The 13,540-nt window shown below is 45.8% G+C and overlaps 1 protein-coding gene across 1 annotated transcript in view; it reads left to right on the top strand.

Annotated features, from left to right (window-relative positions):
- LOC135368504 (protein tolkin-like) overlaps positions 1 to 13,540 on the top strand; it is a 159,576-nt gene that overhangs the window by 127,412 nt on the left and 18,624 nt on the right. The window contains exon 6 of the mRNA XM_064601846.1: positions 1,147 to 1,368. Within this exon, the coding sequence (XP_064457916.1) occupies positions 1,147 to 1,368 (222 nt within the window). The remainder of the gene's footprint in view (positions 1 to 1,146; positions 1,369 to 13,540) is intronic.

Here is a 13,540-nt window from a genome sequence, read left to right as displayed (position 1 = left end):
GTTCCGTCTTCCACAACCGATGTGTGTTGAGCGTAGGAGAGACGGAGAATCGAACACAAACACATCGTAACGTGACCGCAGAGGAAAAGTTCGACTGCATGAGTGCGCCTCACGAGAAGAGAAAAGAAATTGCCTGGCGACCTGTTGCCGAGTGTGTAAGAAACGTCTGGTGCACGCACTGGCAGCAGGTGGTTCGTATAATCTGCTATGATCCGTTGTAGGATCACGATGCTAGCGAAATTGGTGGAATGCAAGGTCATGCCAGTGTTTTTTTGTTGTTTTTTTCACCCACAAACGCGTTTTGGAGTAGCCAGTTCTGACTGGGTCGGGACTAACCTCTCCATATTTTCCTTTCCAATCCAATCCAATCCAATCCAGTGCTTCTCAATAAGTGCCGCTGCGGTGCGAAGGGAAGCCTGTGCGGACAGTAACATAAAATACTTGGCTATAATCCTGCGGTTAGATAATAGTTTTATCTATCTTCGCAAACCGTTCTCAATTTCTTTCTTTTTTGTTTCAATTCCGTGTTAACGCCGTGAAGCAACTGTGGTTATGAGTGGCGTACTGACGTGCACAGATGGAGAGAGGACAACAGGAAGGAGTGGGGGACAGGGGGGTTAGTGTGCGTCCTGGGCCGACTTCAAGGGGAACTATGCCGACATTTATCTGGAAAGTCTACCGTGCACGTGCCGGTACACGTGCACATTCTGTAGATTTCTATGCAGAACATTGTTGTCGAGTGGATTTGGCGGTGTCTTCAATCTCTGTTGCTGTACCAACACTAAGATGGGAAGGCCTAGAAAACGTAGTGTTGATAAACGAATCTTGAAATTTAGTCAGTATCAGGAACCAAAATGCACAAATACAATAGCAACTGCTGTTTAGACCCCAAGCGGACTACGGAAGCAGAATTGATGACCTGACGAAGCTCGTCATGATAACGCAGCTCATTGAATTAACGTTATATTTTCTTGTAACAAAATAAACGTTAGCACATGCCAAAAGAAAAAAAAAAAAAACTAGCACCTGGCGGTAGTTTGTTTATATTGTGCTTACGTGTCTAGCGCAACCGCTATCCTATATGGCCTGCTGAGGTGTCCAGCCTTGCGCACCATCTCACTACAAGAATTCCTTTCTCTTCCACAGAGTGCGGTCGTACACTGCAAGATCCGAGCGGGGAGGTGAGGTCTCCGGAGGTGCCCAACAGCGTGCATCCCGAAGGAGAGCACTGCGAGTGGCGGGTGACGGCTACACACGGAGAGCGCATCCTGCTGAATATCACCCACCTAGACATCTTCGAGTCGGACAAATGCGAGACAGACTTCTTGGAAATCAAGGACGGGTACTGGTCCATGTCGCCCCTACTCGGTAAGACCACTCTCCTGTCGGTTCACATCGCAGCAATTCGCTATCACAGATAAGAATCTGGTCTGAGTCATATAAGTCATAACGCCAGACTCATATAGGTCACACGCCTGCCGCTACACTCTTAAAAACAGGACTTCACCGCATAGCACGCTTTGCGCCAACCATTGCCACGAATGATAGGGTTATCGCTTCTGGTTCGAGGAAAGTGGTGGGCGTACGCCTTTTTGTGGCAATTTGGATATATGATAGTTGCCACAAAAAGGCGTACGCCCTCCTCTCTCCCCGAATCAGGAGCGATAGCCCTATCATTCGTGGCAATGGTTGGTGCACAGCGTGCTTTGCAGTGAAGTTCTGTTTTTAGAGTGTAGCATGTGTGTTGATTAGATAAGGTTAGGGATGGGCCCCGAATCCTCGAATTCTAGATTCGAAAGATTCGCTGTTTTGGGCACTACGATTCCCGAATACTCGAGTCCTACACTCTTAGAAATGAACTTCACCGCATAGCACGCTCCTAGCCAACCATAATCTCGTATGAAATCGTTATCCGCCCTGATTTGTTGAAAACGGGAGGCGTACGCCTTTTTGTGACACATGCTGTTCATAATTGTCACAAAAAAGGCATACGCCTCCCGTTTTCAGCAAATCAGGGCAGATTACGATATCATTCGGGATTATGGCTGACTATAGGAGCGTGCTCTGCGGTGAAGTTCATTTCTAAGAGGCGGCCGCAACAACGGCAAAGTTCGACCCCCCCCCCCCGCCTCATTTCTAAGAGTGTAGACAACAACAACAACATAGATGAATGGATGATGATGATGTGGCAAGAGTGTAGGCAAGGATTCGAAATTCGGGAATCCGAGTCCTGGCGACCAAAACGGTGAATCGAATCTCTCGAAGCCACCAACCACGTTTGTTTGTATCTTCTTAAAATTAGCGCCTCCGGAGTCCGCCGAAAGCCTGATTAGCCTGTGGGTGGGTGTCTTCTTGTTTGTTTGTTTACATTGCTCTGGACTGAAAGAGTTTCAGCAGCAGCATTACGAGTTTAAAAGTAAAGCTTTTGATTGTTTCGCAGTTTTACGGAAAGAATTGAGACTGGAGAGTTTACGTATTTCCTGTAGTCGATGAACAACTTGTTAAATAAATTACATTTAAGAAATATACATGCCATTCTCGGGTAAAGATAAACAAGCCCCCGTCACGACTTCCGGTGCCACGAATACTTCCGGTCCTTCCGCGACTAAAGACGCTCGGAACCAGCCACCATGCAGAATGATATCTTTCACTTTCCCACCTTGTTGAAAATGAGAGGCGCACGCCTCTTTGTGGCAATTTGAATTGCCATAAAAAGGCGTATACTGCCCCGTCTCTCTCCTCAAATCAGAAGCGATAACTGTATCAATCGGCATAATGGTTGGCGCAGAGCGTGTTTGCCCCCCCCCCCCCCCCCCCCGCCTTTCCCATAGTAATCTGTCTTGGCCCTCTGGCATTAAAAGAAACGAAACATCCACATACGAGCACGACTCAGGACCTCACTACTCTCACGTTATCGCTCGCTGGAAGAAACAACTTCACTCATTCCTGGGCCAGAAGTACTTGAAATAGAAACCTGCCTAGGCTCTCCTACAAGGAGTTACAAAGTTACACACGAGAGAGCAAAAGAAAAAAAAACACGAAGCAGCGCGGTGCGCGAAATCAATCCGGTCCGCATTCCAGTGGGGAAAGCGAAAGTCCAGACCGCCTACAAGGGACAAAGAGGGAGGAGACCAGTTTGTAAACAAACAGAAAGAAGTGTCGCCTCTCCTTCCCTTGTGAATCTCTTCAGCAGAACGGCACCGGCCGCAATATAGCCGGCGTTGAACTGAACCAAGGCGCGCGCAGATAATAAAGAGCGAAATTCCTCCGGGTCCAAACACAGAAGGGAAGTTATTTTCCAGGTCTCCCTTCACTGGACCATCTTTTTGCTCCACTCGCTGGCAGCAACGAAAAATTTGCCTACCTCTGTGCGTTGACTTTGTTGCGGAACAAGGGGAAATTCCAAGCGTTCGTCTGCGTTCGCAGTATGAATTTCTGCGCTTTGTTTTCGTGTGTACGCCTTTGGATACGCTTTGTACTTTAACGTTATTCGTTGTGTTGCACAAACCGTAATCAGGAAATTTTATGCGTATGCATTTTTGGAACTACCATCTCCGTATTCTTTTTTCTTTCTTTTACATCTATCTACACATCTTGGTCCATCCTGTAACCGATCTTCCGCGAGCAGCGGACAACACGAGGATGGGGCCATCATTCAAAGTTGATAAGATTAGTTGATAAGTAAATTAAAAAGAATAATCATCCTTCAAAGCTTTCGTCTGCTTCGTTAACAAAGATAACAAAGCAGACGAAAGCTTCGAAGTATGATTTTTTCTTTCTTTTTTTTAATTACACCTACGACACCTACACACCTATACATAGGTGTCTTTTTTGTAAAACTGCTTCACCTCGTGTGACTTTGCGTGACAAAATGCATCGAAGCAAAATCAATGGTTTAAAAGCAATCGACCTTGTGGCATAGATCCTATCCTAGTGCTTCTCTTTATTTTAGTCTGGATCGAAACTATTGCCAGGAGCACGGTGCTTCGTTAAAGTTGCCTCCCTAAAGGCACGCGCAGGAAATACTGTCAAATCCAAAGTGGCTCCGTTCTTTTTTTTTTATTCCGTGGTACCGCCGCGAAGCAACTGTGGCTATATGAGCGGCGTACAGATGTCGACAGACCGAGAGAGGACAGCAGGAATGAGTGGGGGATACGGGGTTAGTATGCGTCCTGGGCAGACTTGATAGGGAACTGTGCCGACATTCGTCTGAAAAGTCTGCCGGAAAATCAAGGGAAAACCTCAGACAGCACAGTCGGTGGTATAGGATTCGAACCCACCACCTCCGAGTGCTCAGCACGACCTTGGCTGTGGCTCCGGTTATGAGCGAGGTACTGGCCATGAAAATGCACGTACACGAAAATTGGATTTTCTTCTCTAGTACCTGTAAGTAAGTTGGAACAGATTCACACGTCCGATGAGTTTGCGCATGCTTGTTTGACGACCTGTATATGCTGGACAGGACAGCCGATAATTTCGACCACACAGGGTTCTTTGCGCCGGACGTATAGTTCTATGTCGCAAGTATTGAACGCAAACGTTTCAAGGCGCATTTGAGTGCAATATACCGGCATTCTATAATAAGATAGCAATAATGCAGTATAGGGAGTTTTAGTACATCGGAAGGTGTCCACGATAACAGTTCCGGGAACATGATACGCCAATCACTCTCTTTGTCTGGCTCAAGCCGGCTCTTTTACTGGCTAACCTTTCCTTTTTTTTCTAAATAACCCTCCCCCCTCTCTCTTTCTTTGGAGCCAGTGCCATCACATTGCTAAGCTTTAATTTGATCATTTTTCTTATCGTATGGCTTTCGTAGAATTTTTCCGACGCACTATACAACTCGCTAATATCAACCAACGCAGTTCATCCTGAGCTCGACGTTAAACGTCATAGTAATGTATGCACACTGACACGTACTTCGGCCTTTCAGTATCTTATTGACAGCAAACGCAAGCTATATACTTCGCTTCTCGTGACGAGTCATCTATACTTCACACACACACAGAAGCGCACGAAAAAACGCAAGTATGTCTGTCGATAAAGAAATAGAGAAGTATTGAGTTGCGTTTGGTGTTGGTTTCTTCCTCCCCCACAGGGCGAGAAAAGTTGAAAGAGTAAACACTTTCGAGTGACAGCTTGAAGGATTGAAGAGAAACTGGCCCAGTCAACCCATCCCGCAAAAACTCCCAGGCGAACGTCATGGAATGCGAATAACGTTCAACTCCCCCGCTACTTTTTCGCGAGTTCTGCCGTTCAAGTGGTTCCTGTATATTGCGATCTGGGGTGAAGTTTTGATATATCTATACGAGCAATTTCAGCGATCCTACTACTGCATACATCGCGGCGGTGTGTACAAGGATGCGCTTTCTTATTGAAAAACGACGACGGCGTTGTTCCATGCATGCACAGTTGGTTGCCGTATATATACCGTTATTGTGGTATGAAATCAGGTACGGAATGGTCATCACGCTTTATTCCGAAATCGCTTTCGACTATAGCGGGTGCTGAGCGCGTTTCGTTGTTGTAGAGCGGATTGTTTTTCACTCTAGATCATTCACTGGGTTGAAGATTATACTTTGTGGACGTTCCGAACAGGGGGAGCGTTGTGTTGTATACGTTGGTAAGACATATTTCAAAGAAACAACTGCACCGTATAAAATATCGGCAGCATGCGGTGGAGACGCCGACAAATTCCTTAGTGCTGTAAAATAAAAAACACTACACAGTAGTAAACACCCGAAGTTCTGTTCGTGACAATGTCTACGCGCGGGGGGCCGACATCGGCGAGCCAATTTCGACATTCTCCCTTCATTTTTGTTTTAAGAGTACTTTTGCACACACATTGACGATTGGAGGAATGTTTACCGACGGTCGAACAACAGAAGTACATATTTACAAGCAAATTTCCAAGACGGCAGCCGAAGAATGGTCATAATAGAGCTGACAATGCTACGAGACCAAGTAGTATAGGCACGCATGTGTGCATGGCGTTGTGCATGTTCCATTTGGAAGTAAGCAGAGAAGAACGGTGGCTTCTTCACTTCCGCGAGACTGAACCGAAAAACTGGAACGCCTAGTGATGCCTATCGAGCTTTAAATTCCACGTAATCTGATCGTCCCCGTACATCGAAGATGTAGTGCCACCGAGCAACCCTGTATTGGAAATGTAAAGATCAAAAGTGGGCATCGAGAACTTCGTAAGCAAAAAGAACTTCAGAGTGGACGCTAGTTGACACCACCGGGATAGATTTTAAAAAAAGAAAGAAAGAAAAGCTGGTTCACACGTGTTAAAACATGTCGCCCTCCCCTTGTTATTTTCTTTTTTTAGGGACGATGAAATAAGAGCTGTACGCAGGCGGACAAGTAAAACGTGAACGTCCCATGCCGCTCATAAGGAAAATCCATTTCGCCCAATGATGGGCCCCATGAGGCCCATACGGACTGTGTCTCCGGACCTCGTTTGCTGCAGGCAGGGATATACATAGGGGGTACGGCAGAGAAAATAGTTGCCCGCGTGTCACGCTGATTTAAATGAAAGAACGACCGTTGCTGAGGGACACGAAAGTTACTTTAAGCTGTAGACTACAAGAAACCAAGCGCGGTTGCGTAATGCTAGCCCCCCAGCCAGTGTCCCCGCGCAACGCGTACCGTATATACGCGAAAGACGGTATACATGCACAACACCAGCTCCCTTTCAGAACTGTGCGGATACCTCCATGTAAGTGGTGGTTGAAATTTTAGTATTCTATTTTTAGCACCAAAATGAACAGGATCCAACAACAACTATATACGGACTTCAATCTCGCAAATATGCTGCCAGCTCGATACGCCGAATCTCACTGCTTATATAGTTCAGCCTCCATATCTCGAATGAAAATCTTGATTCCTCTCAAGTATTACGAATAAACTTCCACCTGCTAGTATTGCAACGTAAAACCTCCTTCTTCTTCTGTAAACCAACGTGTAAACGTCTAAACCAACGTGTAAAACTCTCCCCTTTAGGGCTTTCCAACTGATGAGAATATTTTAACGAGAACGGGTGATTTCTAAGTGTTCGAAGTTTAGCAGTGTCAGCTTCTTGCGTACCGACGCAGGAAAAATGCCATCTGCAAATCCATTCAACGAAACTGCGTGCCAATTTCATGTTCATTTACGTTTTTGCGATATTCGAGTCGTATTAATTCCGACCACATGCGACGGGCAGGTGAAATTTAGCATATTGGAGAGCACGGGAAAGACCATAAAAACCGAATAACAAAAAATCGTAGGTAAAAGTTTTCAAGTTCTACTGCAATCACGCGAAAGCCTTGCACTCTTCGTAATGACAGTTCGTCTGGTACTCTGTAAATAGGTAGAAAGAAAGAAGAAAAGAAAAACACTTGAGGGGCCGTTCTGGGCATGCACGAAAAAAAAAAAAAAAAGGAACTTATCCTTGTCAGCAACTATATAGGCATATCGCATCACTGCAGTATGCCAATGAAGATGTTGAAAGTATGTACTCCGCTTATCCCAGTTATCCAATTTGACACTTTGCTATAGGGAGCTTCATTCTTTGGATGGCTTACCTGGATCACGCTTGAACGCTGCTTTTCTCTCTCTCTCCCTCTCTCTCTTTCGTTTTCCTTATTCGGTTTCGGGGTGGTTACCGAGTTACCGAGCCGGCTGAACAGCTGCAACAGAATTACAAAATTTGTAACGAAGTACAAGGGTCAGCAGGACACGGAACGGTTTCCGATACCGGAGATTTCTTCCCAAAACTATATCACCGCCTGCACCAATTTATCCGTTTCTTTTCTTTTTGTTTTTTGTTTTTATGAAGCATATTTATTATTTTACATCATCCTGTTGCATGTGCATCCATATGCTTCCTACCCACACAAACATTGTTCACTATAGCCGTTGTAATTTCAAAGTTACAAGCCTATACTGGGAGCTTCTAAAACCAAGGCACACTGTTGCCAACTTCGCAAGGATAAATTATTCACTGGCGGTAATTGGCGTTCTTTCCAGTAAAGTGTTGGCCCCGAGTGGAAGTTAACCGCACCGCCGCAGCCTTCTAGGGTAATTATAATCAACTTTCCATCGGCTACGACTAAATGTGCTAACGGGTGACGTGAACTTGCTGAATTAGGACGATAACAGCACGAACGAACGATTCACAGCTTTTTCCGCACTCGTAACGTCTTTAGGAAAACAATAAGAAATTAAGCATTTTGGTAAATAGCATTTATTTATATTGTCAAAAGCTATCAAATAAGACCGGTCTCGTTGAAATCGGTAATCTATTTGCCGAGAAAAATTGGATTGTTTCTCCCATAGCAAATACATGGCTCCGAAACAGGTATGATCCCTTCTTCCGACGGATCATGGCTGCGGAGTGCTATCATGTGGGCGCGGGTACAAGCTCGAGTATTGAAGTATTTTAAATAGAAAAACGGCAAATGGGGCGGGCAGCATTGATGACGTATACAAACGTCAACCTGCGCCGCTCCTCCTGCTGTGTAGTCTTACATTCCAGAGTTTTACGATTTTTTATACAAACACGACTGTAAAAAAAAAAAAGAACTACCTAAAAACTCTGGCCTCGTGAGTCTTTCGACTTTTCTTGTGTGTGTGTGTTAGAGCCGCGAAGCAACTGCGGCTATGACGTGGACAGATAGAGAGAGGACAGCAGAAAGGAGTGGGGCACAGGGGGGTTAGCATGCGTCCTGGGCCGACTTCAGGCGCAATAGTGCCAACATTTGTCTGGAAAGTCTACGGAAAAACCCAGGGAAAACCTCAGAGACCACAGCCGGTGACAGGATTCGAACCCGTGTCATCTCGCAGCCTCGGCGTGGAAAGCGAGCATCCTAACCACTATGCCACGGGAGCTGATAGGCTTTTGATGTGTGGCTACTATAGGTCTTTGCGTGGTTCTGCCAACTGGAATCCTTGCGTGCAATTCTCACCCTGCTACCGTCGCCAGTCAATCCATGGATCTCGATATTGTTGCTGCCGTTCATATTGCTCCCAGCTATTGATTTCTCGCCGTCCAAACATCCACTCTTTCGGTGCGGCGCTCGATACCTCCTCTTAGCCCTCACTTTTGTGCTCATCTTCTTGGCGAGCAAGTGTTTGGCCATACTCATCCGACGTTACTCGAGGGTATTAACAGCGTTTGCCCCATGCTCTCATGCCAGCCTTTATAATGTGTCTGGCTTTTGAGGAATTATGATTGATTAGCGTGTGTGTTCACCAGCATCCCCTTCGTCTATAGCCAGGTCAGATTCACGACAGAATACCGTCTGTCTTTTTTGTTGTTACAGTTTGCTTATCGGTTACACCAATTTGTATCGTCATAAAGTGTGGCCTAATCGTCTAATCGATTATCGTGCGTACGTGGCGTCCTTGGTCCCGCAATATACCCAGTCTTATTTGTTGGGTGAGGGCGCCTTCACGAATAGTGAACGCTTTCGCACAACTGGGCTGTTTGGCTAAAGCGATACCACACCTAATAACGGCGACATGACTCTGTGACACGACTCTGTGCGAACGCTACAATCACTGGTAACGGTACATGTCAAGTTCGCACGGTCTCTGACATTATGAACCAGGGAGTGTTTCTCGGTGCCTAACGTAGCCTTTCCTGTTCCCCATTTTCCGTTATGCTTTCTTCTGCTTCACCCACTCTGCCTCTTTCATGTTTGTTTGTTTTTCTTTTTTCTGGCTCTGTTGTTCCACGAACATAGGCGTTTTGGAGCAGCCAGACCTGAGTGGGTCGGGACTAACCTCCCCATATTTTTCTTTCATATCCGATCCAATCCAATCCAAGCTAGAGGGCGCTCAAAGGTGATCTTTGCGCCCTCTAACTTAACATGTACCATCAAGTAAAGTGAAATTCTGGACCATAAATGACTGCCTTGAAAAAGGGGTTTCAGCCCGCATTTTAAAAAGGTAGGTTGATGGCAGTGTTGTACCCGCCACCAAAATGAAGTAACGGACTACCGCTACCCGCTACTCCACAAAAAAGTAGCGCAGTACTAGCGTCACTACAAATTTGAAAAAGTAAGGCGATAGCGCTACTGCTACCAAATAAATGTAACGTAAATATTACGAGGCTAGATTCTCGCTATCGTATACCCCTCTCTAGGAAACACCTTACCGTGGGCATCCTGCCGAATGTGTCTAAAGATAGTGCGGTATTTATGTATTTATTATTTATGTATATGTATTGTTATTATTATTATTATGCAGTATTTTGTCCCTCACATATCCAGCACGCAACATGAAGTATACCACTACTTCCAGACAGGGTGTTTGCTTTAACGTGTCCAGAAATTTTATTTAAAGCGAGCGATAAAAGTCAAACGAGCGCTACTTTTCAGCTACTTGACTAAGAAACAGGCGCTGCTAGTCAAGCAATACCTGTTTCGTACTCAAGTAGCAGGAAAGTACCACTTGCTTTTCTTTTAACGGCTTTAAATATAATTTCTGGACACGTTAGAGCAAACACCCTGTATATTATTTCACATTGCACTTGAGATAGCGCGCACCTAAAGCTCTAAATGCGTATCTGCATTTATTTTTTATTTTTTTATGTTTTTTTATCCTCATAGCATTTCGAACGCAAAACTCTTACTCTGCAGTAACAGTAACTTGTTCAAGATATCCGCGAATCCCATACTCAGACCTTTCCCTCTGCGTACTGTTGATGGATTGATCAGTTTTCCCTGTGGTCTAAGTGGCGGAACTGCCATTGTAGGCGGCCGCTCATCGAGTCATCAGTAAGTAGCTACCAGGCGAAAGATCAAAGGAATGGCATGCATAATCGCAAAGGCCAATGCCTCCAAGAAGAACAGACAGCCTTCTGAGTGGTCTTGGCGTACTGCTTAGGTCTCGCAGGAATTGGGAGTGTACTGCTGTTGCCTAACCCCTGCTTCCATCCTTCCATCCACACCACGGTTTCTCTTATCACGCGTTTTACCACGGGAAAAAAATACGTTTAAAGGGACACTCAAATGCAAAAACAAGTTCACCTCAGATTACGTTACACGATATGTTATCATAATTCAAAACTTTCATCCCGTTATGGAGCTACAATCGAAATTAAACCGAACTCTTTCTTGCTTCGGCGCTAAGCAGTAAACGTCGTTGCAGCTCGTGCATAGGTGTTTTAGTCCATGCTGCACGTGCACGCGCCTGCCACGCCATGGAACAGCCCCGGTGAAAAACATAGTGCGCGTAGCGAAGCGGACTGGCGTCGTTGTGCAAAGGACGTGAAGATAAACGTTGTCAGTGGAACATTCGCGAGAACTGTTGTGGGCTACAATTCAGTGAATCGGTATTAAAAATTGCAGTAGTGCGCATCATGCCGCGCATATACGGAACACTACGATTGGACCCGTTACAAATCCACACAGCCACGATAAGTATGCGCGCGCTTCTCCTGCTGTCTCACTGGATGCTGCCAATCTTTGCATTATTCATATTCATATCCTCATTCTCTTTGAAGTGTGGTAGGGCCCCGTGGCTACACGGGGAAACATCCCATGTCATCGTCACTCTTCCATCATTTATTTTTGTTCTTGTTGTTTAGTGTGATAGGACGGTAGCAATGTGTGGGAGGTAAACGTTGCTTCCAGCACCGTGTGTCGGAGATTTCCGGCGCAGGTCAAAAGAAGTCGAAAATATCCACAGTCCTACCCTGTGGCACGTGCAGCATGTCGCCACACAAATAGGCTGACTCATCTTACGTGTAACTCTACTCCCAATTATTTCAGTATATCTTCCGTTTTGCAACCCGAGAGCAATGAAACGGTGAAGCTTCAACGCGTTTAATTACAGTAGCAGGTCTGTAGTGTAAAAACAAAGGGAGAAAGAGAGAACATGGTCATAGAGGTGTGCGGGGGTGCGGGGATACTGGCGGATCTGCGCGGATATCCGCGCTACATGGTGGTTTGCGGATAGGAATGTCACCTTTCGAAATCCGCGCGCCTCTGCTGTTAGCTCGGATATCCGCATTTTATCCGCAAACAAGCATTAGTGCCTCTGTCGACGTCCCCCAGATGGAGCCACAGTTGACACAAAGAATCCAAAATGGCGTTTGAGTGTGTCATACTTTGGGCATTGACGCACCTTGAACTGCATTTTATTGGACAGTTATGGACGACACAATGTTCCTGGGTGGTTTGCATGCTGAAAAGTGAAAACGTTTGTATGATGACATTTTCGTCATACGAGCTTTTTCCCGCCAATACACTGTGTGGATATACGTTCACTCAATATCCGCGCGGTATGCGTTGTACAATGATGCTAACATCATTATACATTTTAAAGTATTAGATTGATCTTACTTTTTTATAAATTGTATCGCGTAATTTACTTTAGTGAATGAGCAGAGTCATTAAAAAAAGGTATACGTGGCACGAGCTTCGTAAATAACGTCACTCGACATCCGAATGACACTACGATAATGTCATTTTCGTGGCCGTGAGTGTCGCGCGCGCATCAAACGGGCCGAGTATTTTTGGAACAATTGTTTCGTGTAGCTTCTTCTGAAACAACTGTACACAGAACTCAATCACCATAAAGCGTCGTACAAGGCGAAGGAAACGTACACACCCTTCCTGGCGTGTACGGCGTAAACAGCTATGCCCTCGTTTACGACCTTTAAAAGACCTCGTATGGTCATCGCTGCCTTGCGTTGATGTCTCTTCCATGATATCACCCACACCCCACCGGCAGCAGCCCACGAGAAACGACGAGAGTGCACCTCTTGTTTTGCGCGTGAAGCGGCGCGCTTTAACGACCCAGAGTCAAAACAAGAGTTGCGTACCAGCATGGAAAACGTGGAAGCGCCGTAGCATGGACCGAAATTCTTACGACTGTGGAAGCCCCTCTTTTCGATTGCGCATAATCTGCCTCACAAGGTAGAGCACCGTAGGTTGTGTTATGCAAATCGCGCGCTGCGTGCGTAGGTTTTGTTTCAACGCGAAGAAACACAGAGAGTACCGCATGAGTGGTTTCTTTCACCAAAGCTGGTCCTTTGGGCGAAAATGCAAATATTATTCGAGTGGTTTATACCGACAAATGATAGCTGCTTCTGGGTGGAGTCGACGTTCCTCGTGAAACTTTGTTTGCGTTATTTTAAAGCGAGACGTGATATGGCAGTAGTATTTCCTTCAGAGGGGGGCGTTAGCGACTTCGTTCGAATGGCATGGTTAGAGCGTTGCCATTTACCTGGTGCCATTTCCTCGTTCGTGTTTGCCTCTTTGAGTGCTTTCTGAGAATTGACAATAGGGCCAATTCGGTGAACGCGTGTCTATAGAAAAAGAAAATGACGATTACGAGAACGAGGCAGTTTTATAGAAGCTGTCTCACGCTGATTCGATTTGATTTACCGTTCGATTCAGCGGGCCAAAGCCTGTTAAAGACGTTTGTTTTACGTGTAAGGATTTAGCTTTACGCGTCCAACCACTGTGATCTGCGAAGGTTTCCGTGTCGTTATTGGGCCACGCGATATGTCACGTGGCACACGACGTGATGTGTTTGCGGTACT

The sequence above is a fragment of the Ornithodoros turicata genome, chromosome 9 (genome assembly GCF_037126465.1).
Source record: "Ornithodoros turicata isolate Travis chromosome 9, ASM3712646v1, whole genome shotgun sequence".
NCBI classification, from domain to species: domain Eukaryota; kingdom Metazoa; phylum Arthropoda; class Arachnida; order Ixodida; family Argasidae; genus Ornithodoros; species Ornithodoros turicata.
This window is presented reverse-complemented; position numbering and strand designations above follow the sequence as displayed.